The sequence below is a fragment of the Struthio camelus genome, chromosome 22 (assembly GCF_040807025.1).
Source record: "Struthio camelus isolate bStrCam1 chromosome 22, bStrCam1.hap1, whole genome shotgun sequence".
NCBI classification, from domain to species: domain Eukaryota; kingdom Metazoa; phylum Chordata; class Aves; order Struthioniformes; family Struthionidae; genus Struthio; species Struthio camelus.
Window position 1 is genome coordinate 5,677,337 of NC_090963.1, and position 25,412 is coordinate 5,702,748.

At 56.0% G+C, this 25,412-nt stretch overlaps 1 protein-coding gene across 4 annotated transcripts in view; it reads left to right on the forward strand.

The window, feature by feature from the left end:
• The window catches only part of IGSF9B (immunoglobulin superfamily member 9B), a 53,275-nt gene that overhangs the window by 20,286 nt on the left and 7,577 nt on the right, over window positions 1–25,412 (forward strand). The window contains exons 8-20 of one of the 4 annotated variants that reach the window (XR_011135891.1): window positions 220–362; window positions 2,044–2,184; window positions 3,808–3,924; window positions 6,425–6,575; window positions 7,287–7,410; window positions 10,747–10,922; window positions 11,749–11,975; window positions 12,155–12,239; window positions 14,001–14,162; window positions 14,990–15,035; window positions 16,489–18,126; window positions 18,576–18,897; window positions 19,795–19,840. Coding sequence is in view for 3 of the 4 variants with exons in the window: in XM_068916673.1 (XP_068772774.1) it covers window positions 220–362; window positions 2,044–2,184; window positions 3,808–3,924; window positions 6,425–6,575; window positions 7,287–7,410; window positions 10,747–10,922; window positions 11,749–11,975; window positions 12,155–12,239; window positions 14,001–14,162; window positions 14,990–15,035; window positions 16,489–18,126; window positions 19,795–19,840 (3,056 nt within the window). In the remaining variant the exon portion in view is untranslated. The remainder of the gene's footprint in view (window positions 1–219; window positions 363–2,043; window positions 2,185–3,807; window positions 3,925–6,424; window positions 6,576–7,286; window positions 7,411–10,746; window positions 10,923–11,748; window positions 11,976–12,154; window positions 12,240–14,000; window positions 14,163–14,989; window positions 15,036–16,488; window positions 18,127–18,575; window positions 18,898–19,794; window positions 19,841–25,412) is intronic. The other 3 variants (XM_068916673.1, XM_068916671.1, XM_068916672.1) reach the window with 3 other exon arrangements.

The window sequence follows — 25,412 nt, forward strand, 5'->3', positions numbered from 1 at the left end:
CAGAAGTGCCAGGTCTTACAGTGGATCTGGAGCGTGTAGGAAGCCTGAAGATAATGGCCTTTAGGAGCCAGGATAGTGTTTGGATTTTGAACTCGTTACAAAAGTGGCGCTGAACCCTCTCAACCCCGGGTGAGGTGTGCCAAGAGCACGTGCTTCGATGTTGCGGGGAGGAGGAGGCTAGGGCTCCTGCCCAGTGGTAACTTGGTGCTGCTCTCCCAGATCCTGCCCGCGTGGTGAATATGCCCCCCGTCATTTATATTCCCATCGGGATACACGGATACATCCGCTGTCCGGTTGAGGCAGAGCCGCCGGTCACTCTGGTCAAGTGGAACAAAGACGGACGTCCCCTGCGAGTCGAAAAGGTAAAGAAGCCCCTGGGGGGAAAAGACTACATGGCCCTCTTGGGAAAGGAGGTGTTTGCACTGCCCGGAGGGGTTGATACTGCGCGCGCGCTCCCCTGCCTCTGCCAGTCTTGCTGAGCACCACTTGAACTCTGCAGATCCAGCCTTCCCATCAGGAGAGGAAAAAAAAAGGTGGGCGTGATGACCCTGCTTGTGCTAATGCAGCTTTGAACTGAGTTAATTTAGATTCTTTAGTGGAGCCCGGGGCTCCTGCAGACACTGTCTGCATCTCCCAAACCTGATGCCTGCTTCCCTATAAAGTAACCTTTTTGGTGGCCCTCTTTTTTTTTTTTCCAGGAGCAGCTAATGGTTAAAAGACCCTCTTAAAGTCTTCATCTTCCTACAATCATGATTTAATAGTCTGAGCAAGGATATTAGATGTTAAATATTTAAAGCAAATACTCACTATTTAGAATTTTTTGTTAATGAAAACTTTAGATCTTTAAAGTTTAAACCTGTTGCTGCTGCCGGTTTCTGGTCTCCAGTGGCTGTAGCCTCTCGCGTGGAGTAATGGGGTTGTATCCTTGGTGCTGCTGGCCCACCGGGCTCAGAGGGCTTCTGTGTTGGTGGGGCTGCTAGTCCTTGACCTCTCCCTGGGGCTGGTGGGGCACCAGCTGCGCTGCTTTTCCCTCTGGCAGGGATGTAGCAGAGCAGGAGCCGAGCCTTGCCTTGGAAGGTCTCGACACGTGGCTCGCTCTTTGCAGAGCTCTTGGATTTTTAGGAAACAGGAGTGGGGTATGCAGCACACGAGACCTTTCATAAAAAGGTTTAGGGGCTTTAGGCATGCATTTTACCTGGAATATAGCAGACTCTGTTGAAATCTTCTGGGCTACTCAAAGAAGCCTGACCATATACGTGGAGGAAGGTCGCAGCAGGGTGAACGGTGGCACAGGGAGGTGTCCGGGCCCTTACATGTGGGAGTGAGTGAGGTGACTCAAGCTGAGTGCCCGAAATCCCCTTGGATGCAGGGAAAAAAAATCCTTCCTGGGAAGTCTCCGAGCCCCACGGGGAGGAGTGGGGTGGACGAGGGCTCTGCTCCACCCTCGTGGCAGGCGCCGCGTCTCCTGCTCTTGCCTTCCCCGCTGACGTGGCTGCGGGGCGTTTGCTCGAGCTTGTCCCCTGCGCGAGGCTGATGCCGAGCTTGGCAGATGTCGCGCTCGGTGCAGACTCCGTGGGTGGGATTTGTCTCGCCTAATTTTAGACCTCTTCAGCGTTGATGTCTGTATTGAGGTCTAGTCTCCTAGGCGGCTCTTGCAGTCAATGGGAAGAGAATTGCTTCCAGGAAGCAGTTTTCCCTTTCAGCTGAGACATTTACCTCTGGGTGGGATGAATCACAGCCTAGGTGTACCTATTTCTCCTCCTTAACTAGAAAAGGAGTCTAGACGCAGAGCTGAGATGGAGACTTCCTTGCTGCACGAGGTCTGCATTTGGACAGCTTGGTTGTGCCTGCTCTTTCACCTCTTTACGCAGCTGAGCTGACTTGGAGACGGGTTGGACGTTGGGAATTGAACTTGACACTTGGAAAGGATTTGGGCACCTCCCAGAGATGTGCTTGGGCCTAGGATGTTGAGGTTGTCTGAAAGAAAAATGAACTGTTGTGTGTGCTGGATGCATGTCAACTCGGTTTCTCTTACCGCTGTAGTATGCTGGCTGGAACCTGCTGGAAGATGGGTCAATCCGAATAGAGGAGGCAACCGAAGACGCTCTCGGCACTTACACCTGTGTGCCTTATAACGCCCTGGGTACGATGGGCCAGTCTCCCCCTGCCCGACTGGTACTGAAGGTAATGTTCCTGGTAAAATCCTTGCTCTGCAGCCGCCAAAGCAGCTTACTTTGTAGTTAGGGTTTTTATTAAACGTGAGTTTTAATATGTGCATGTCGCTAGTTCTGGCTTCCTATTCAGTACAGTACTGTCAATGGTTAATTTTTTTTCATGCCACTTACTTAATTTTCTAATTTCGTGGAGAATTTGAGATTTTACTTTGTTTCTCCAAGTGCTTATGAAGAAGGGCTTATGTGCCCCAGAACTTGTCCGTTTTTTCCACCTCCGTGACTCAGCTCAATAAAAACCTGTTGCCTTTCCCTGTGAGCCTTGTCTCTCTTATCTGTGCTGAGAAAGACAAACGCAGGACCTCGAGCCCCCTTGCAAAGGGAACAGCAGGAGCTCGAGCGCGAAGCTGGGTCTGTGCTGCGCTCGGAGGTGTGCTCGCCGCATGGACAGGCAAAACCCTTTCTGACCGGACTCTAGAGCAGCTCAAAATGCCGCGGAGCAGCGGCGGTGCGGCGCAGCGCGGGCTGGGCGAGCCTGCCGCCGTCTCTGCTGCTGGCTGGCGCTCAAGCCTCTGCTGCTGCATCCTTGGTGCTATTTTTAGCTGCGCTAGAGCAAGTGTGGGAAAGCCTACCTGTGCTGCAGTCGCACCTCTGAATGCTGTATAGGCCTGCCGAAAACGGTCGGCCGAGCAGGCGGTCTGCTCCTGGCAGCTGGGTTTGCAGTGGGGCTGGAGGGGGTCAGCCAGGCTAAGCTGCCTTGCAGGGCTTGCTGTGAAGAAGCTGTGGTTTGGGCGGGGGGTAAAGAGCTTCCTTTGGAAGAAGTGCACCTGCAGGCAACGGTTAAGGGCTGTAGGAGCGAGCTTACGAAACCCTACCCAGACCAGGCAGGGGGGTATGTCCTGCCTTGGGCATTCGTGCCGGTGAGCCCAAGGCTTCAATACTGGGCCAGGGCGAGTTTGAGGAAATGCCACTCGCATCCCCCGCAGCGCTTTTTGGCTAACAAAATGTTTAGCCTTGCTGACCTGGGCTTGGGTTAGTGGAGGATGTGGGTAACTGTGTGATTTAAGCTCTGGAGGCTCAGGCTGGGCTTTCGGGGGAATGCTTGGCTCGAGGCACACGGGGCTGCCCGCCGCGGGGGTGATGGTGATCAGCGCTGTTGGGCAGGAGCTGCTGCCTTTGTTCCCCGAACAAAAAGACACACGCTCGCGAGCGGCGGTGATTAATGTTTTATTGCTGAGATTCACATGATAAAGCTTTGTAAACCTCACACGCATCTGCTAAAACGTTTGTGGATTTGATTAAATCACCTTGCTGTCTGATGCGATGTGGGTGGTTTTTTCCTGTTTACCTCCTCAAAATTTAAATAAGCCCTAGCCGAGCGGCTCTTCCCAGAAAACTTCCCCTCCAGAGCGTATGGTTTGGTGTGACGTAAAGCTCCGGTAATGCATGCTGTCCTACAACACCTGCCCTTTACCCAAGCCGACGATTTAGTTGTCTCGCAAGGGGCGCGTTTTGGGCTGGGGGAACCGGCTCGCCCACGGCACGGGTTACTCGAGGTGGGAGCCGCCGAGCCAGGAGCGAGGGGCGCTGGCGTGCGGCGTGGGCTGACGCTCCTTGCCTTTTCCCTTGGCTGCAGGACCCCCCCTATTTCACGGTGCTACCAGGCTGGGAGTACAGACAGGAGGCAGGGAGGGAGCTGTTGATTCCTTGTGCTGCTGCGGGAGACCCCTTTCCTATCATCGCCTGGAGAAAGGTACCCGGCCTGCCAGACAAATCTGCAGTGCCTTTGGCTTTTGATGAATATTGCAGACAGAGAAGCCACACTCTGTCCCGGTAAGAGCAAACTGCAGGTACAGCTGCTTCGCTTTGGGCTGAGCCACTGCCATCCTGTCCCGCAGGTGGGTGGGGGAAGCCCGGCTTGTGGCGATGACAAAACCTAAAAAAACAACAGCAACAAAAAAAGCGTACTTAATACCACGAAACGGTCGCAGCAGCCTCCGCAAAGCCGAGCGCTGCCCCCCGCCCCCCCCCACCCCGGCCCCGTTCCTCTTCCTCCCCTGCAGGACACCCTCCTCATCTTCCCGGCCCTCCTGCTCCCCTGTGGCCGGCAGGACGCGGTCGTCCTCGCGGCACGGACCGCTCTGTGCGTCGGTGTCGCGTGCCCGCAGCGGGAGAGGACGTGCCGGCCAGCGACGTCTGAGGGTCGCCGCGGTGGGTCTTAGCCACGTTTCTGGAAGGGTGGTGCTGCTCGGTCGCTGTTTGCTGCCCCATGAGTTCGAAGACCCTGGGAAGAAGCTGATGTTAACACTTGTGAATCGTGCTTAATGCTGGACTGGAAAAAAGTTTCATGCTCCTCCTTTTTGCAGAGTAGGGTAGGGTCTGGCGTGACCTGTGTCAGCTGGGGAATAACCTGATCCTGAGCCCCTCGGCTGCAGCACCCTTGGGGTCTGACACCCAGCGTTGTGCTTGAACCTTAAGGCTGAGCTGGCCAAGGCCTGGGGTGGGGTGGTGACTGCAGCTCGGGGGCTGTTCCCATGCAAAGCGTTGCTGCTTTGCCAGCCTCGTGGCCTGGGGCTGGGGGTTGGCCCCTGAGAGCTCTGCCCTGCTCCAGCTGGTGTCCACCAGCAGTGTTGGTGCAGTGGTGCCTCCCTGGGCAGTGGCCTCCTGTCCTGGGCTTTCCCATCTTCCCCTAGCTGTCCCCGGTCCTCCCTTGGCTTCCAGTCTTCATTGCTCTGGTATGAAAGGCACCATGCTTGGGGACCTCCTTGGCCTCCATCTCTGGCTTTTCTCTCCAAGCCTCCCACCCCTTTCACCCCTCTCGTAGGGGCCTGGAGATGGAGGGTCCCAGACCCCCTGCTTAGCAGAACTGGGATTTCCCCAGTGCTGCGCTGCATGGGCCCCTGAGATAGAGGGGAGAGAGGCTCCTGAGGGACAGCTGCCGTGGCGCGGGTGGGCAGCGCGGGCATCCCCTGCGGGACGCCGGGGCACTGGGCCGAGCGCGCACCGTCCTTGGTCCGTGCGGTGCGTGATGTGTCCGCTAGCTGCGTTTCCTAGCAGCGTCATGCAGGCTGCAGCTTGCACAGGTTGCGAGTGACCTACCTAAAACTTATTAACGTTTCAGTCTTTTTGTCCATGTTATTTTTTTCCTGTCCCCTTCTGACAGTTTTTCTTCTCGTTTAGGTTTCTTTTCAACCTCTCCTGTGCCTTCTGGCCCTCTTTCCCTTGTAATGACTCCTGGGCTTATCCTCCCTGGTGATTTCAGGCAGGGCTGGCTTGGGCTAAGCTGAGTTTCCCAGGAAAAGAGCAAAGCTCTCTTGCTACCCCTCAGCCCTGGGAAAGCTGACCTGTCTCTTGGAGACTTTGGCACCGATAACCCCCCCACCCGTTAATTCCCCTGCTCCTCCAGTAAGAGGAGCGAGCTGTTTGCAGGCGCTCCGGGAGCCGGTCAGCGGCAATTCATGCGTGAAGAGCAGAGAAAGGACTCGGAGCGCAGAGGGATCGGTGCAGCTTCAGAGAGCGGGCATACACACGAGCTGCCACACGAGCCATCTTTCCGCTCGGCTTGCGAGCTCTCCAGGCACCTTTCCGCACGCCGTTCTCCCGGGTCCTCTCTGGGTCCTGGCTGCCACAGCCTGTGGCGTGCTCCTGCCCACCTCTGCTCGGGCGCTGGCTGAGGCTGAGCGCAGTCGGATGGGTGCTCGGGGGCCTCCCCTGGGGCCTGCCCGGCCTGGGAGAGGGTTTGCTGGGGGCAGCCCGTGCCGGGGACCGGGAAGGAGACCGACGTCGAGCATCGGTGCTGTGCGTTTGATAGTATTTCCCTCTAGCGGCTGGCACCAGAGACCGCTGCTTGCTTTCCTGCTGCCCCAAAAGGAGGTGCGGGTAGGGGGGGTTTTGCGTTCCCCTGCAGCGGAGGCAGTTTCAGCTTTGGATGCTGAAGGAGCCGGGTCCGAACCCTTTCGAGGGGCTTGGTGTCCCTGTGAGCGTAGCGGGAGGTTTTTTTGCTCATTCTTGAGTTGTGAACGTCAGCCTGCGTTCTGCATGTGTCTTGCGATACCTCGTCAGGTCTTACTGAAGACGGGGAAACCTGCTGCCTTGCGGTGCCTGGGGAGACTAGAGCCTTTGCTAGCGGCTGGTGGGGTCCGTTAGGCCTTGCGGATAGCCTAGACCGAGCACTAGCGCCTTCCCCTGCCTGGCGACGTGCTTCTGAGTCGTGTTTTTCTGTGTCGCCCTGCTCTCCCCGCTCCCCGCCCAAGGTAGGGAAGCCCAGCAGGAGCAAGCACAACACGCTGCCCGGCGGCACCCTGCAGATCCGCTCCCTCGGCAAGGACGACCACGGCGAGTGGGAGTGCGTCGCCACCAACGTCGTCGCAAGCATTACTGCCAGCACTCATCTTACAGTCGTAGGTAGGGGCGGCCGCGGCGCTCGGGGCTCGCTCCTGCGTCGGGAGGCGCGCGCGCGCGCTCCTGGGTGGTTTCGCCCCAGAATGGGGTGTCGGAGAGGCACGGATCGGGGGTGCTTCCCGTGAAGAGCCGTGCTTTCCTTTAACGTCGCCCTCGGGTGGCGCTACGTTTGCTTTGTTTCTGTTTTGGCCGCGTGCCCCGGCAGGGCTCCTCTCCTCGCCGGCCCAGCGCGGCTCTGCCCTGCGGAAGCGTGCGAGGGGCAGAGCTCGCTTCCAGCCTCGCAGCTCTGCTTTACTTTCCAGCCCGGTGGTATCGCAGGTGGTGTAAAACCCGTTCCTCTCCAGGGGCCCCCCTTGGAGGGGAGGCAGGCGTGCCGCGGGGGTTTCCCCTTTGGCTAGCATCCCTCCGCGTAGCCCGTCTCCGGTGGGGTCTCGGGCAGAGCCGAGATGACCCGGTCACGGAGGCGTGAGCGGGCGGACGCGGCTCGTCCGATTGACGTTGCTAGCAGCAGTTCCCGATGGGAAAGATTTTTTTTTTTTTTTTTAATTCCCTTCGTGGAAGAGGAATCGCTTTGCATCCCAGCTGGGAGCAAGCCTGCTGCGGCGGCCTGGGCTGCGCTGGCCCCGGGAGTCGCGTCCTCGCCTCGGGCAGCCGTGCGGAGCGTGGCCCTCGCGTCCCCGCCGCTCTCGCCTCCAACCGCGCTCTCTCCCGCAGGCACAAGCCCTCATGCCCCGACCGGCGTGCATGTTGTGGCTGCCATGACCTCTGCCAACGTGTCCTGGGAGCCCGGCTACGACGGCGGATACGAGCAGACTTTCTCAGTTTGGTACGGCCCTCTGTGAGTCATCCCGGCATGCTTTGCTCTCTGCTTCTTTTCCTTCCTGTTCAACCTGAGCTCCTAGCAGTGGGCGGTGGGAGGAGGCGAGGGCAGCGTTGCCCGGCTCGGCGGATTAGCGCCGTTGATGCCGCGGGACTTCGACCCCCGCGAACGGCCCCGCGGGGTTGAGCCCCGTCGCCTCGGAGCGGGGCGGGCTGGAGGCAGCCACGAGCTGCTTTCTGCGGCTCCTCTTCCCCCGATGAGCTGCCGGCGGGCCGCCTCGCTGCGTTCCCGCCGACCGCTGCTCTCGGGGCGCCGGGGAGGCGGCCCGAGGCGGCCCTGCGAGCGCGCGCGGCAGCCTCCGGGCCCTGCATGCGTTGGTGCTGCGCAGGTCTGCCAGGTTGCCTCCCCCTCCGGTGCTAACCACTACATCTGTCTGCCCCAGCAAATCTTAGGCTGCTTTTTGCGCAAGGGAGGTGCTTTGCATTCGCGTAGCTTTGCCTCTGGCATCTAATTTGAAGATAAACTGTTTATGAAGCTTAGCAGCCAAGGAGAGGGTGGAAAACGCGGTCTGTAAAGTGCCTCCTGAAGAAGCGTGACTAAGTAGAAACGATGCCTTCCTGCTCTGTGGCTCCCTGGAGGTTGTTAAACCTCCTGGAGCTTACGACCAGCCGCTGTGAAGCTGGCGGTCTGGGCCTGAGACTCGTGAGGCTTTCGTCCCTTTGCTGTCACGGCGGCTTGCCCCTGAGTACGCCTCCAAAGCAAACGGCACGTCGGGGAGGGCTGAAACGTTGCTGCAGCAAGTCTGGGATTTTCTCTGGGCTCTGCGCTCGCCATCGCTCTCCTTCTCTTTGGAAAAGCCATCCTTTGAAACGCGAAGGGGATGGCGACTTTCCTTTCTCAGGCTTTCTCGTCCTCCCTCACTTCAGGCTTTCTTCTTGCTCTCTTTCTTTCCTTCCGGTCTTTAATTTGCCCAGCTGGAGCCCGCTGATAGAGCGGAGATTGGATGCATGCTGCCCATAATGAATTCTGCTCTGCTTCAGGCCGAGGCCAGGCTCGGCGCTCGCGGAGTGGGGGCTGGATAATTGTGTCGGGAGACAAAGGACAGGAGATAGAAAGAAGAAATTGAGGGAGCAGAAGAGCAAAACGAAGGAGAGAGGGAGCCCTGAGTGAAGAAGGGAGCAGACAGAGCAGTGCAGAGCTGCCTCCCACGAACGCATCCTTGGGAAGGAGGGATTAAGGCTCCTTGCTGTTGAGACGTGTCTCACTTTGGAAGGAGAAGTCAGCTGCTGCTGCTCTGCCTTGCTCTCTGTGCCCCCCCCGCGGTCAGGGTCTCCTTCCTTCCCCTCCAATCTTTGCCAAATGCCTCCGAGAACGAGAGGCCAGCCAGCGGCGGTGGGGGGAGGATGGGGAGGGAGGTGTTTGTCAGCCTGGCGATAGGAAATTTTCGGGGTGTTGTGGGGATCTGGGAGAAGGAAGGTGAGTCCCACCTTGTCCTGACTGTAGGACATGAGCCCCGAGGGCTCGTACCGGTCTGTAGGATTGGCTATCCTGGGAGACCGGGCAGGGCAATAGGGAGGCCGGGAGGGACATGGTGCTGGGTGCCCTGGAGCGCGCAACGTAGCAGCAGAGCTGCTGTCTGTTCGGCTGGTGTCCTCTTGCCCCTGCCAGCCTGAGCTCTTTCGACTTCATCTAGCGCTGCCTGGAAATCTGGCCAGCTGAAGGTCATGTGTTTTCCTCCCTGCTGGGGTTATAGGATGCTCAGTCAGAACGTTTTTTTCAGCTCCCGTAGCGTCCGCGTGCTTCTCCGGTTGGTGGCGGTGCTGCAAAGCAAGTCCCGTTCCCAGGGCGAGCGAACCCTGGGGAGCAGATCCCAGGAGCATCCCTCCGGCGTGTGAGCGCTCTCCTTGGGGAAGAGCTGCGTCACGCGCGCGATGGTGACAAGCGTTGCGTTTATCCGCTCCCCGCAGCGTCATAGTTCCCCCGCGGCTGTTCCCATCACGTAGCTGCCTTACCGAGCCCGAGCCAGCCCTCGGCAGCGGTCGGGAGACGGGGCTGCGAAGGCGGCGGGGTTAATGCCACCAGGCAACGCGCTTGGGCAGCAGCGTCTGCGGCGCCCTCGACGCGACCGCCGCGGCGGCGGAGGATCCTGGGAGCTGTAGTCCTAGCCGGGAGCCGTGTTGAATGCGAAGGCCTTCCTGCCCGCAGCCATCTCCACGGCTCGGTTTGGTCCGGTTTGGTCAAGCCACTCTGCACGTGCATGGCTCGGTTCCGACTTGCTTGTTTTCATAGCTTGCTGCTGCTTTTACTGCCTCACCTTTTGCTCCCGTAACAGCGGCATTATTTGTCTCTTCTCCATCTCGTACTTCCTACGTGGTGGATGCACCTGGAAGTGTACTTGTGGCTCTAGATATGCAGCCGTATCTATGCAGAATAAACCTTCTGCAGTACTTCTTCCAAAATCCTGTGTTAACGCCACTGAAAATCGTAGCTGAGGGCTGAGAACCCCTGGAGTATATGTGTCTAATACGAGCGGGGAGTTGATGGATGTTTGCAATGAAACTGCCTTGAGACCTGGGGGTGTCTCCCCACGGTGCTGGTCCCTGTGCGGTTACGACGTGAGGAAGCAGATGCGCAGTCGTGCGTGCTGGGATGGCAGTGGGGTGTCTCCAAGCACTGTGTTCACCCTGGGTTTGCGGGTTGGGCCCTTGCTGAAGGCTGCCCCTCCTTTTCTGCATCCTGCGCTCGCTGCGACCGCCTTCGAGTGGGGCTGTGGGGAGTTTGACCGTAGACTAGCTCAAACCTGGAGTTGCACAGTTGGCTTCATGGGGACCCCCCTGGCTTTTGCAAATACGGCTAAAACAGTGATTCAGTTAACTGTCTCCTGTGGGATTGCATATGCATGGATACAGTTAAGGGAAAATTTGACTCTGACTCGGGATCTTGATTCTACTGCTGAGGAACAATCGAGAAGAGGTTTCATCTCCTGCTTCCGCTGTCACCTGTGCAGGAGTAAAAATAAGCAAAGTTGCACTTTAGTCTTTGGGGTCTGACAGAAATAGCCCTTAGAGCTGGCCTGTTGGCACTGGCGTGGGAGTCGAAACACGGCCGCCTGGCGCAGAGCGGAGCTGGGGGAACTTGCTCCCTGCCCAGCAGTCCTTGTTTGCGCCTCCCCTGAGCCAGTCATGGTGCCAGCTGTTGGGTGGTGAGCATCAGCACCATGTCCATGCGCATTGCTGGTATGAAATCAAACCATCTCTCAGGAAAGCTCCATTATTGCTTGAGAAGTTAACTTTGACTCTGTCCTCGCTGTCAAAGGTACCTTCCTTGAGAAGATGTTCCCATCTCTCTTGGCAGGATGAAGAGAGCACAGTTTGGACCCCATGACTGGCTGTCTCTTCCTGTACCAGCTGGTTCCAGTTGGCTACTGGTGGATACCTTAGAACCGGAGACTGCGTACCAGTTCAGTGTCTTGGCTCAAAACAAGCTGGGCACCAGCTCCTTCAGTGAGGTGGTCACTGTGAACACTCTAGGTAAGTTGGGCAACAGGAGGAGGGAGAAAGGGTTCAGGAGGGCTGCAGAGCTGAGGAGCCAGGGAGGCCGGGTGGTGAGAAGAGGCATGGCCGTGTGGCCTTGGCGTGTGTGCCCTTGCCTTGCTGGGGATGGAGATGGTGATGCAGCAGCAGTCGTTCCTGGCCCCATTGGGGGATGCTTTGTGGAGTCTTGTGGATGAAGCTTGTGGACCTTGCATGCGTTATACTACAGAAAGCTTGTGCCAAGAGGCAGCTCAGGAGAGCCATGCCGTGATACCAGTCACTTTTCAGCTCTTACCTTAAGTGAAACTTGGGTCAGGAGTTATTAATAGAGTGCAAGATCACTCATGTGCATCTCAGAAGAGGAGCTATCACGAGTAGGCCTTGTACTGGGTACCTGCCTTGGGGCTGTCTCAGAAGTAGGTCAGAGGAAGGAAGAGGTTTTCTGAACACTGTCCCCTTTTTCTTAGCATCATTACGTTTTTATTTCCCCCTTTTTGGAAAGCCACTTCTGTATCTCAGAGATAAGAGAGCACGTGCCTGGGAAATGTCCGAAACTCCTGGAGGGCAGGAACTGCTGCTGCAGTGGTGGTCTGAGTGGGCCGATGCCAGGCCTTGCGGGAGAGCTCTGAAAGGGTCCTAGCGTGCTCCTTTTGCACATGTTTGCCTGCGAACCTTCCTAGAGGCTGTGCGGGGTCACGAGGAGCTGTTGTGCTGAAGCATGAGGGGGGAGATCAGCGCACGGCTGCCGATCCAAGGAGGGACGGCATCCTCTGCTCCTTTCCTTAAGCCCATGTCAACGATGCCTCTGTCCCATCTTCTCTAGCATTCCCTGTAACAACTCCAGAGCCTCTGGTGTTGGTTACCCCACCGAGGTGCCTAACAGCCAACCGGACACAGCAAGGCGTCCTCTTGTCGTGGCTTCCTCCCGCTAACCACAGCTTTCCCATCGACCGCTACATCATGGAGTTCCGCGTCGGGGAGAGGTGGGAGATCTTGGATGACGGCATCCTAGGGACCGAGAGCGAGTTTTTTGCCAAGGACTTGTCCCAGGTGAGCAGTGGCTGCCCGCCCCACAGCTCCTGCGGTGGCTCGGCATCGCGCCGTCTGTCCTGCGGCCCTGGAGCGGTTTTCGGGACTGGCTTTGTGAGCCAGATTAGCTCAGCGCGGGTGGAGGTGCTTGACGGGGAGGTGGTAGCCAGAGGACCTGACAGATGTGCTTGCTGTTTCAGGACACCTGGTATGAGTTCCGGGTCCTAGCAGTCATGCAGGATCTTATCAGTGAACCCAGTAACATTGCTGGCGTGTCCAGTACAGGTAAGTGGCAGCTCTCCTCCTGCTCCTCCTCCCTGCCCCTGGCAGCTGTGGGAGCATCTCTGCTGCCTTTGCGCTGGTCTGACTAGAGCGTGTGTCAGTAGTCACATACTTGGGATAGCAATGACTTGAGCACCGGTTTTGTACCTTTGCCTGAGACCCTGACTGCCTGCTTGGGCTGTGAGCAGCTACTGCTCTGTGCACTGTTACAATTAGCTGAATTTGCTAGGTAAAGGTTGAACAGTGTTGCAGATAAAGGTGCTGTTTCTCTGATCATAGAAAGTCTTATCTTGGACTCCGTGCTGGAAAACAGTGTTGGTGGCACGTGAGGTATAGTGGCAGATGCTGTCAGGTGTCCAGGCCCCTGTTTTCCTGTGGAGGACTTAGGAGGTGTTGTGGGAAGCTCAGGTCAAGCTGTTTCCCCCCCCCCCACCACCACCTCCAGACACAAGCAGCCAGGGCCCTGCAGAGCAGCGGCGCTTGGAGCAGGCAAGGACAGACAGCCCAATTAAGTCCTTCCCCGTAGAGCACAGTGCGTTAAAGGGCACACGCCAAAGCAGAGAGGAGCAGCGTGTCTCGGCTCTGCAGGATGCGCCGAGAACAATGCTCTGAGCCGGGGACTGCGCAACCTAGAAATGGAAATGAAAGGTGCAGAGAGGGAAACGTAGCACTGCAGTGCAGAGTCCGCGGGGAAAGCGCTGGAGCTTTGCAATGAGACTGCAACACGCTGCGGCACGCACAAGTACTCTGCCCCCCGATCCGGCTCTGGCTCGGAGGAGCGCCCTTGAGCAAGGGGCAGGCAAGGGCACGTGACTGCGATGGGAGGGCAAGGTGTGCAGGAGGAGAGGGGAAATGAGAATGCAGTGAACCCTATTTATACCGGCTCGCTCTCGCTGAGAAGCTACGGAGCCACCCAGCTCTGCTGTGCGCAGGAATAAAGCAGTCTCTCTCTGCCCCCAAGTGGTGCTGGCGCGGTGCGGAAACTGCCTGCTGCAGGCTGCGTGCTTGCCTGCCCTCTGAAAGCCGATTGCTCTTGCATGATTTTTCTGATGGGATTTGACAGTACTTGTACACAGAGGCAGCACCCATGGGGCTTGCGTGCATCCCTGTCCTGTGTCAGCGTCTGCTGCTGCCTGCAGTTGAAGGCTAGCGCCCGTGTCAGGTGAACGCGCGCTGACCCCAGCGTGCAGAGGGATGGTGGGGGCAGTTCTGCTCTTGTGAGCTGGGCTGGCCTCAAAAACTGCTCTTGCATCTGCAAATAGCTGCAGCTAAGGCCTGTTGGCAGTTGAGATCTGCTCGTGGTTGGTGAGGTGGTGTAATGCAGATTCGGAGGCATGGGTGCTGGTTTCAGTCCAATTTTCCCTGAAAAGCAAAATGTATTGCACTGAGATGCACAGGGGAAATACCTTCAGGGGCTGCAGCCTGAGCTGTGGTGGGTTATTGGACCTGTAGACTGTCAATGGCAACCATGCCTCTGTTTTGCACGTCTTTCCTGGGCGTCAACCGAGACAAAAGGTTTGCCTCATGGGAGGTCACTAAATCACTTGTTTTATTGGTCTGCAGCAACGTAGACTTGCCTCTTCATGTGGGCTGGGTCTGAGGCAGAGCCTTTTACTTCAAGGTTATCATTCCCAGTGCCAGCAACGAGTGAGCCGTCTTGCATTGCGACAGCTTTGCCCGCTGAACTGTGGTGGGGACCTGAGGGGAAAGCAGCAGGCAGGGGCTGGGGGTGTGTTTGTGCAACACCTGGGTTTTTTTATACAGACATATTCCCTCCGCCTGACCTGACGGACGAAGGTTTAGCCCGCCCGGTGCTGGCTGGCATCGTTGCCACCATCTGCTTCCTGGCTGCTGCCATCCTCTTCAGCACACTCGCTGCCTGCTTCGTCAACAAGCAACGCAAACGGAAACTCAAGCGCAAGAAAGGTGAGTGTGCGGGTGGTGTGCTTTCCATGTCCTTTCCATCTCCTCCTCTTTTCTCTCCCCTTGTCCCGAACTGCATTGTGGTGGTAATGTTCTTCCCTGTCTGTCTCTTGTTCCATCCATGCACATCTTCAGGTGAAGCCCTAACTTCATCCTTCAGCTGTGACTGAAAGCATCCGTGTTTGGGAGTGGGAGAGGAAGGGTGGGTGAAGAGGCAACAGAGAAACTCTAGCCTGGGATTTCCAAGGGAGCTCTCTTACGTGGTGATACTCCTAGACCAGGGGGTTTTTTTAGGGCTCGGGCGATCTCACTCTTGGCCAGAGAGGGGGTGAAACTTTATGCAGACAGCTTACCTCCCCAAGGTCCCCCAGACCTTGGTGCGCAAGTCGCTTCCTTCTGAGGGCCTGCGGGAGCAACTGCTCAGAGCACTGGTTTTATGTGGACCGTGTAGTGTCTGACCTGCTGCACTAGACTATAGAAGACCCCTGCAAAGGAGATCCCACTGCTCCAGTTGCATAAAACTGGGACTGGAACCAGCTTCACAGGAGTGCCCAGTAGGGAGAACTGCAACAAGTTCCTGTGGCTGGGGAGCTGGCGAGGGCAGGGGAATCGACTTTTTTCACCTCTAGCGTGCGAGATTGTGACAGCAGGATTAATAGGAAACTGTGACTGGAGCTGTTTGTTGTCAGCAACCATTAAAGCACTGGCGCAATGAAAACTGGCCTCTTGTTGAGTGTCTTCTTTTGTGTTTTGATGTTAAGTTTGTCCGTGTCTGTCTTGCTGCGCCTCCTTAGCGTTCTCTCTTCTTTCCCCTTTTTATTCTTTTCCAGACCCTCCTCTCTCGATAACCCACTGCAGGAAGAGTTTGGAGTCCCCGTAAGTATCTGTCTTAGATGTGACACCAAGCTGTGGTTCATCAAGTAGTTTGGAGGTGCCTCTTTCTGCAGTTGTTGTTTAGGTCGAATGGGAATATCTGACCTTGTTTTATTGCTTCTGAGGATTTGTTTTCACTGTTCCCTAGACTTCTGGGAACAAAACAATTTGCAGGAGGCAAACAGGCTTTGGAGCAGAAGGCAGCAGGGACAAACATGCCAAAGTTTAAACTAGGAGTTAACCCTGTGGAATGGTACACGTTGACCAGAACTGGACTTGATGAGCGGTCGAACTAAATTACGCAACAAACTATGTTGTTCCTTAGGAGAAGGGTTAGCCTGCTGCATCCAGAGTCTTTCATGCATGTTCACTGTAGTTCTGAATCATTCTCTTTTTGCTCTGTTTTCTCTTGGGAAATTCGGAGAATCTTAAATGCGTTTTTTTCTTTTCCTTCCTGAAGAGTCCCCCATTCAAGCCTCTTCCCAGGTGTACCTAAAGGTTGCGGGTTATGGTGCTATACTAGCCGCAACTTCTTATAGATCCCATCAAAACTGCTTAGTGTGTTAACCAGAAAGAGCCACCAAGCAGCAGGAGCATCTTCCTGATCCGAGTACAAGAATGAGAGATCTGAACACCTCAAGCTTTGGCTCCTGGACCTTTCTAAAATGTCCCAGTGCTGGTGGCTTTTAATCCTGCTTTTTTCCAGTTCTTCCACTGCACTGGAATGAACGTGCCCGCATCGTCTCTGTTGGATCTGCTACGTTTTGCCCTTCAATCCTGTTTGTCTGAGGCTTTCTGAATAGGGATGAGTGGGCTATTGTGATGCTGTCTCCCCCTGCCTCTTTTCTTCCTTTTCAGGCTCTCAGCCTTACATTTGGGTGTTCAGGATGGGGAAAATGTTGGTTTCAAGTTATCTGTCAGCGTCTCTAAGGGAGATGCAGAATTCTGCAGGAGGGAATGTTTTCCTGATGTTCCTCTGAAGCCCTGGAAATCAGAGAGTCCCTCCTCTTGGGGGCTTTCCTAGGCTTGGACACCTCAGGTGAATGCACAAAGCTTAAAGGAATTGGAAGTGAGCTCTGGATCTTTTCTTTTGTCCTGCTGGGGCCGTGGAGCTCATGGCAAGGTGTTGAAGTGAACTGCCTGCCTTAAGAGGGATGTGGAGGTGTGCCGAGCTCTGCTCTGCTGAGGCCTGGAGAAATCGGAGGAGATGTGCAGTGCTGCTGACTCGTCTCCCACTTGCTTTTCCCAGCCTGCTGGGCTGTGTCAGAGCTAGGCAAGGTTCTGCCATCTTAACAGTCCCCACACAAATTTCTTCCAGCAGTTCCTCTTTTGAGAGCTGATAACGTTTTGTTTTCTGGATCCGGCTGGACTTTGATCCAGCGGTTCTTCTGGGCAAGAAGAACTTTGGTTCCCTCCCTATGACCGTCCCCTTTCTTGGTTTTTGTCTGTGGTCCAGGTTGTCTTCCGGCAAGGTGAGTCCCGAGAGCATCCGCACGCTCCGTCCCCCTTCGGAGTCCTCTGATGACCAAGGCCCGCAGGCCAAGCGGATGCTGAGCCCCAGCAAGGAGAAGGAACTGTCCCTTTACAAGAAGACCAAGAGGGCAATTAGCAGCAAGAAGTACAGCGTCTCCAAGGCCGAGGCTGAAGCTGAGGCCACGACCCCCATCGAACTCATCAGCCGTGGGCCGGATGGCCGCTTCGTGATGGACCCGGCGGAGATGGAGCCCTCTCTGAAGACACGCCGGATCGAGGGCTTCCCGTTTGTGGAGGAGACGGATATGTACCCCGAGTTCCGGCAGTCGGACGAGGAGAACGACGACCCCGTCGTCCCCGCCTCCGTCACGGCCCTCAAATCCCAGCTCACCCCTCTCTCTTCCAGCCAGGAGTCCTACCTTCAGCCACCAGCATACAGTCCCCGGTTCCACCGGGCCTTGGAGGGCACGGGCACCCTTGAGAGCCACCTGCAGGCCACTGGCCAGGCCCGACCGCCAGCCCCCCGGGCTTTCCACCACGGCCAGTTTTACGGTTACCTCAGCAGCAGCAGCCCCGGGGAGGTGGACCCGCCACCCTTCTACATGCCGGAAGTCAGCCCGCTGAGCTCTGTCATGTCCTCCCCACCTCTGCACCCCGAGGGGCCCTTCGGACACCCCACCATCCCCGAGGAGAACGGGGAGAACGCTTCCAACAGCACGCTGCCTCTCGCCCAGACCCCCACGGGGGGCCGGTCCCCCGAGCCCTGGGGCAGGGCCGAGTTCCCCTTCGGTGGCCTGGAAGCGTCCCCTGTGGTGTTCCCCCACCAGCTCCAGCAGTGCGACGTGGCCGAGAGCGCCCAGCCCACGGCCTGTCTTCCTCGGGGGCCGCCCCCGTCCTCCCTCCAGGTCCCTGTGTCCTACCCGGGCATCCTGCCCCTGGAGGCACCAAAGAGTTGGACTGGCAAGTCACCTGGCAGGAGCCAACCTTCTGTGCCCACCACCACCAAATGGCAGGACAAACCTATGCAACCTATGGGGAGTCAAGGGCAGCTAAGACATACCAGTCAAGGTATGGGCATACCCGTGTTGCCTTACCACGAACCGTCCGAGTCAGTCGGCCACAGCGGCACAAGCACATTCAGCCTGGACACCAGGTGGTATGAGCCCCAACCCAGACCTCGGCCCAGCCCTCGGCAAGTCAGGAGGGCTGAGCCCAGTTTACATCAGGTGGTGCTACAACCTTCGAGGCTTTCTCCTCTGACCCAAAGCCCCCTCAGCTCCCGCAACAGCTCCCCGGAGCTGACCGCCCGGGCCCGGCCGCGGCCGGGCGTCATCCAGCAGGCAGAGATGTCAGAGATCACCCTGCAGCCCCCCGCGGCGGTCAGCTTCTCGCGCAAGTCCACGCCGTCGACGGGATCCCCTGCTCCGAGCAGCCAGGGAGAGAGCCCCAGCTACCGACCCACCACAGCCTTCACCTCTCTGGCCACTGGCTATTCTGGCTCCCAGGGCTCCTCCCTGCCCGTGGACACCATGGATGTTTTTGGAGAAATTCCCTCTCCGAAGGGAACTAGTGAGGAGATTCTCAGACCGGAGCCTACACCGACAACGGTAGCCACTTCGGGGTAAGTGTGGGCAACCCGTAGTCCCCCCGGCCCCTTCCTGGCTTCCCCCACCCCGCCTCACCTGCTCCCTCCAACTCCTTCCCCCACCATCATCAACCGAACTCATAGGGTTTGTCTGGACACGCTGCAGCATCCCTTTTGGAGATGGCATCCCGCGGGTTTTGCTAGGACGCGGCTCGGAAGAGACTCGTGCCGCGGGTACAGGTTGCATGGCCCTTGCTGGGGACGTCGCTGCCCGAGCAGGTTACGCAGGCAGATGACCTTCCTCGCGTTCACGGCGCGTTACTCGGACCGTTCCTCCTCCCCGAGCAGTCGCTGGGAGCCGGGGGCCTCCGTGACTTGGGATACGGGCCATCTACTAGGCTGGTAAAGCCCTAGGTTCTCGGCCCGGCCCCTGGGCTTGCGTAGGTAAGTGTCCTGGTGTTACTGGCAGCTGTTTCCTCTTCTAGTTGCTGGCTCTTGGCTTTCTTCGAACGTTAGGGCTGTTGTGCCTCCTTGTCTTCCTTCTGTTCCTTCTTCCCGCGGAGTCTAGAGAGCTTTAATGCATGACAGAAACAGCTGTAAAAGTCACCTTGCCGCCCCATCTGCAAAAGGGATGCTGCAGCCCCAGGACGCGGGCAGGGAGAGAGATCAAGGACTTAGCCGCACCAGCAGCGTGTAAGGAGAGGAAAAAAAAAAAAACCCAGCGGAGATCAGGAAGCTGCCGGCATGCTCAGATCCTGCCCTAAAGAGGGATGTGGCTGCACTAGACTGTAGCGGCTGGTTTTCCAGGTACCAGGGTTGCTCCAGGCAAAGCGTCTTTCTCTCTCTCTCTTTCTCTCTCTTTCTCTCTCCCCCCCTCTCTCTGTATTTCTTCTTTCCCTCCGTCTCTTTCGCAGCACCTTAGATCCTGTAGCCGTGCTTCCGTATCCATCCTTTCGTCTCGCTTCATTTTGGCTTGTTGTGTGGCGGGCTTTAACCCCGCAGCTTGTGGAGGAGAGGAGTCGAGGCGCTCGCCAGCCGGCGGCGTGCTGCCGCTCGGCGCGGAGCCGGGGCGGCCGAGCCCCGCGTGGCCGGCGCGGTCGGAGGCCGACGGAGAAGCAGCGCGGTTGGGGGCGGGAGGCAGGCGTTTCACCCCGCAGCGCCCTCCGCATTTCACTCCCGCTCTCTGGTACCTGGAAGCGTTAAGGCCTTAGACATCCCGGGAGCCCTTGGGCACTGCGGGCCGTGGGGCGCCCGGAGACGGGGGCGCGTGGGGGCGAAGGAGGGCTCACGGCCGAGGATGGGGGCGGGAGAGGACCTGAACGAGCCCGAAGCGAGTTCTGTGTGGCTTTTGGCAACGCAGATACCTGTCTCTCTGAATGTGCAGCTCGATGAGGATTCATGTCTCCAGCCGGTCTCTGAGCCAGGGCACCCCGATGAGTCCCAGGTACAGGACAGTCACAGGACCGAGCTGTGTTAGAGCACTGTTGTCCGTGCTTTTATGCAGTGTATTCATTCGCTTTGTCGATTACTATTATTTCTTTTCCTTTCTTTTCTGTTTCTTTCCCCCTTTCTTCTCCAGACTTGTTTCGTTTGTGTTTTGGTTTCTTTCCCTCCTTTTCCTTTGGAGTTTTTGACGTGCTGATGTGTTGCGGAGCTCGGCTCCTTGCGGGTGTTGATAACTGCTTTGTTTTTGATTAATCTCAGCTATCTGGGCAGTGTTGTCGAGACAAGCTTCTCCTCAGCTCAATAGGTAAGGGTGATCCATGTCCGAAAGGATGGTGTGGGCGCTGCGGAGGGTGGCTGGGAGTGGGGCATGAGAGGGGACATGGAAGGGGCTTTTCCAATACCATCTCTTCCTTTAAAGGGGAATAAGGAATTGTAAAACGCTAGGGTACACCTTTGTACACACAGTCTCTGTGGCTTTTGGGTTTCCCTTCTCAGCAGCACGTCACTATCCGTGTGCCTTTGGGGAGGCAGAGCGGCTGGAGAGACTGGTGGTAGCATCCGTGTCTTTGGGGGTGAGACGGGCACAGGAGCGCTGGCTGCTCATGTCCTGTCGCTCCCGGGTGCAATGCGCGGGCGTGACGTGGTTGGGCTTTGGGCACGTCGCTCATCCCCGCCATGGGTCCGCAGTGCACCATGAGCTCCGACAGGTAGCTGTTGTGTCGCTGTGGCTGCCTTTCCTTCCTTCCTTGGAGGATCACGGTATGTTGCACCCTCAGCCCTGGCCAAGCTTGTGAAGCTCAAGAGGAAATGTTTTGGTTGAGAGAAATAGTTGGGAGTCTCCCAGCTGATCCAAAGGAGGAGTTCATAGCTGTGCACGCTGAGCAAGGTAAAATAGTCATCCTCTGGCTGAAGGCAGCTGCAAATAGTACTTTTGGACTAGGGCTCCAAAATGAGTGTCTAACTGTATTGCAGGAAGTAGAAACTCTTAGTCCCCTCAGTAGTTGGATCTATTTTCCTTTTCCTGTTATTTTTTGATTACGAAAAATGGGAGAAATCTTTTTTCAAGATGAGCTTCTATGGTTTGCAGTAGTGTAACTACAGTTTGAGACCACTGGTGAGATGTTTTATCTTTGCTGTAGACCGTGGTGAGTGTAGTTGCAGTAAAAACTCTCCTTCTCCCAGATACTCCTTGGAGAAATCCTGTAGGACCTCTTCTGACCCAACTGTAATTAAACAGTCATTCTGAAAAACTCTCCCAAGGAAGCATCTCTCGGGGGCTCTCTTCTTGGGGATGGTTTTCTAGATGGCCACAGGCATCCCTGGAACTGGACTGGAGTAACTAGGAGTTTGTTTTTAGGCAAGAAATTTTATGCAAGAAATTTTCTCTCTCCCCTCTCACTATGACTGCTAAAGCCAAGCAAGATTTTAGTCGTTCCCAGCCCCAGAGAGCAGGAACTCTGACCCATGCGACTGTCGGGCAGAGTGATTGTGAAAGGAGACGTGGTATTGGAGATGTGTCTGTCTGTGGGGCCTGGCAATGCCCAGGGCTAGTTGGGACTGGTCTTCAAAAAACTTACACTCGCTGCTATGGATGGAAAGACTCAGGGTCCCAGCTGATACTATCCTAACGGCCTGAGGAGTCTTGTTGAACTGGAGAGGCCCACAAGAGGGACATGAGTTGGCCAGTTAAATTGGGTAGCTAGTTCCAAGAGAGTAAAATTCCTCCGGCTCAAATGGAGGGTCATCCTAGAGCAGAAGAGGATGAGGAGAGAGAGACAGCAGGTCAGTGTGAGGCTGAGGGTTGGGTCAGATGAGAACGATGGAGGGCATAGCGAGGGGAGCAGGCTTGGGACATAAGGTCCATGGGGGGACTGCATCCTGGTGCGCTGCCCTTCATGCCATCCTCTTGGGAGAAACTGCTGACAGTACCTGGTCGGTTTGACCTCTTAAGCACTTGGCCACCTTCTTCCTCTGTTTCCCTGTGCCAGAGCCAGGGCAGGAGGTCCCACAAGGAGCAAAGCTAGTGCCAAGCCTTGTGGAAACCAGCTGGGCTGTGTCAGACTTCCCACAAAGTGGGGAAACCCTCGGCGAGGCCTTGACTGTCTTCTCTCTCCTTTTGCCATGGTGCTTCCCTGTTCCACAAGAGCTCCTGAGCTGAGAGAATGATTGCTTCAGCACAGCATAGGTCAGTACAAGCTCACATCTGAGTCTGGCGTTGTGTCTGAGCAGACCTTGGATACGTTCTTGCATGGATACTAGCTTGCTCCCGTCTCTGGTGATGGGAGCCGTGGGCTGATGGCATTAGGAGCAGGAGAAGGGGCAGGATCATATTGCTCAGCAGGATATTTGCTGCAGAGCAACAGTGTGTCCTGATCTGAGATGCTGCCGGGGAATCCTGTGATGCTGCGGGGGGTTGGAGTCACAGGCAGTATCTCCAGAGTCATTATCCCAAAAAGGGAAGCCATAAGGAGAATAAATCTTGCTCTAATAAGTGAGGCATCCCGTAAAGAGCCCAGCCAAGTAATTTCTTTGATTTGGAGGTCATAAAATTGTCAGTGGATGCAGAGCACAAGCATTTTATAGCAGACCAGCCAGCTTTCTATACTGCAGTAATAAAAGCTGGGAGGAGGAGAGGGAAAGGCAGTTTCCGAGCTTTGTGGAGGCTGCAGTTGAGCCCCTGGGAGCAGCGGCAGGAGGGATCGCAGAGGTGTAACCCGTGTGGGCAGCGCTCTGCTTGCTGTGATCATCGGCATGTCCAGGTGCCAGGAGCGGGCAGGCTGTCGCCAGCAGCTTTCGCTGGGTGCAGGGTGGATGGCGTTTATTGAAAAGCAGGGATAAATTATGCAATTGCTGAATTAGTACTAGCGTTTTCCCCTTTTCTCTTAACGTAGTCCAGTGGGCCGTGATGTATCTCCAAACGGGGAAGAGGGCATTGTCATCTCCCTGCAGGGGGGAAACCCAAAAACCACAGACAAGGCAACAAGCACCGGCGCCCCTCGGCATCGCAGCCTGCCCCGAGCCGGTCGCCCCGGCTCCCCTTTGCCGGGGCAGCGCTGCTGTTGGCTGGGCTCGGAGGCTTGGACACGGCGTAGTGCGAGTGACAAAGGGCCGTCCGCTCCACACGTGCGGGAGGAGGAGCACCCCTCGCTCCCAGCTTGAAAGCAAACAGGTTCCCCTTTAAAGACTGTCCATGTGCTGATCCTCTGCATGTGTTTCACGCCTCCTCCCGCTTGGAGAAGTTGTGAGTCCTCTTGTCTGAGTGCGTTTCTCTTTTTCTTAAATTATTATTTTTTGATTCTTTTCAGTCTTTTTGATTTAGTTATATATTTTCTCACTCCTGTTTTTCATTTATCTTCCTCTCTTTCCCCCGTGCCCTTCCCTGTGACTCTATTCCCTCCCTTTCTCTCCACTCCAGCCCTCTTTCCCTTGCCCTCTCTCCTCCCTGTCCCTCTCCTGTCAGCATGGTGAAGTCCGTTGTGCAGATGAGTTGTGTTGTCTGCAGACCTGTAGAAGGGTTGTGCTCCCCGCTGTTACCAGCTCCTTCCTCTCATTGCGGCCACGGTGCCTCGGCAGCAGCGCTGTGCTCTGGGGGAAGGGGCGGTGATGGCTGTGTTTCTCTAGCATCTTTGGCGCTGAAGGATCTCGAGTGCTTCTCGGTTGCATACCGGCAGCACCCGCTGGGATGGAGGTGGCAGCCAGCTCTGCCTCCGGGCCAAGGGGGAATTCCTGCTCTCAGGAAGTGCCTTATGGCATCGTCAGCGTCTCTGTAGCAGGCACAGGACTTGAGATTGAGAAAGACCCTCGTGTAGGTGGATTGACCTGTTCATCTGAGGAGGATGAAGGGTCGAAGGAGCCTGGCTGGGACTCTGAGGGCTCTGGAGATGTCCAAGCAGATGCTTAGATCTCTAAGCAATTCCGGGATTTCACTGCCTTAACTCAAGGAGAGAAGGAGACAGGGAGTGTGGTGTTGAGGAGACCTCCCTCCCCGAGGTGAAATATCTATTTGTGCCCTCAAATCTCATGGCCCATTCTTTTAGCGGGTTCCCCTTTGCGGGGAGAAGGAGTAGTAGTGATGCTTCCGTGGGCCTTTTCCCTTTCATCCTTCGCTTCGTGCCTGGAAGGAAGTTCGAAGAAGAGTAGCTGAGATGCATCTTTTGGGGTGGGCTGGTGGAGCTGGTCCTGAAGCCCTTCCCCACTGTGAATATGGGAGACGCTTGTTGCATCTCAGCCGAGGAGAGGAGCTACAAGGCACACAGCTGGCGTAACTCGCTCTTCTCCCGTAGGGCTGTCTCAGGCCCTGCCGCTCTGTGAGGTCCCCCAGTGCTGTTGCCGTCTCTTCAGTAACTTTCTGTCCATGTAGTTCAGACTATTGCTCATTGAGAAGTGTTGTCCTCTGAAGACTCAAGGAAAACTTATTTACTGGATGTTGTATAGAGCCTTGCAAAAAGCTCACATCAGAGAGTTACCTGCACTTTTCTTCATACTCCTTTGCATGGCTCTGTGCTGAAGGCTCTAGAACAGGTTCATCCGCATCCCTGAACCTCTCATCTGTTTTTGCTGAAGATATTTCTCAAGCATGGGCAGCTGCCCAAAATGCTAACTCTGGGGGCCGGAAGAGGCTTTGGCTGGGCTTAAAATGAAAATTAATTTGAGAGAGTTGGAGCCCTTTAAAGAAATAAAGGGTGGGTAGAGCAGATAAAACTTGGCTGGTGAGTAGCATCATTTCATCCTCCACTGTATGTCTTCCTTGCCAGAGGTCAGACAGTATTTATAGTGACACATGGGTTCAGTGCGCTCAGTGTTTATATTTGTCTGTATAAATACAAGCCCAATTACAGAGAACTAGTAGAAATGAGCTTCAGGCAATATCCTCATAATCCCTCGCGTAAATCTGTCTAATTTTGTCAACAGTTTGCCACAGTTACTAGCATCTTCTTAGAAGGAAAAAGAGTGGAAACAGCAAAAGCTTTTTACAAGTACAGATTTAATAGTATGAGCAAAGTTGCCTGGGGCCATGGGGCACGGGTGGTGGCAAACAGATGCTGATGTGGCAGGGCTGCAGCACGTTTGCCAAGCTCGTTGGGGTCTGGGACTTAGCAAACACAAGCTCCACGGGCAATGGACTGGGACTGCAGATATGTGTTCGCTGGATATAAAATGAACAAAATATCTACAAGCGTAGACTTGAACTTGCTGCTGCGGGGTGGCTCTGTGAGCTGTTGTGTGCCCAGGGTGCGGGAAGGTGACTGTTGGTGCTGGTCCACGTTGCATATGGGGCAGTGCCAGATGGAGCTATCGCTCGGAGCCTCCAAGGCCACCACTGACTCTCACTAGAGGCTGTTCATGCCTGGCAGATCAGGGCTTGGGAAGGAGGCGTTTAAGCACAGTCACTGCTGCCTTATTAATCTAGTTTTTCCTACAAGGAAAAATTCTCCCTTGGATGCAGCCAGCAGGACTACCGGCTTATCTAATGAGGTGCTTCATCTTCTGCTGACGCGCTGCACGGCTGGGAGCTGGAACAGAGGATCTCCAGGAACATCTACACCTTGACGTCTCTGTTTCGATGGGAAACATGAAAGGGGCTTTTTATACCCTACTCTTTGGGCTTCCATTGCATCTGCTGTGCCCCAGCTGCTTAATCAAATTATGCTGCACTTTTCTTGCACTCCAGTGCTGATAGCAGAACTGAGAAGCTTAGTAATCATACACATCTTCAAAAACAACCCACTCTGCTCCCTAAGGGGGAAAAACCCTTGGGAGCCCTTCACTTGTGCCACTCTAGCTTAAGTATCTGCTCCTCTAGCAGCCACTTGGGATCTTGAATTGGAAGTGTTGCTCTCAAGCTGTGCTCTCAGCGATGATATTTAATAGCATGC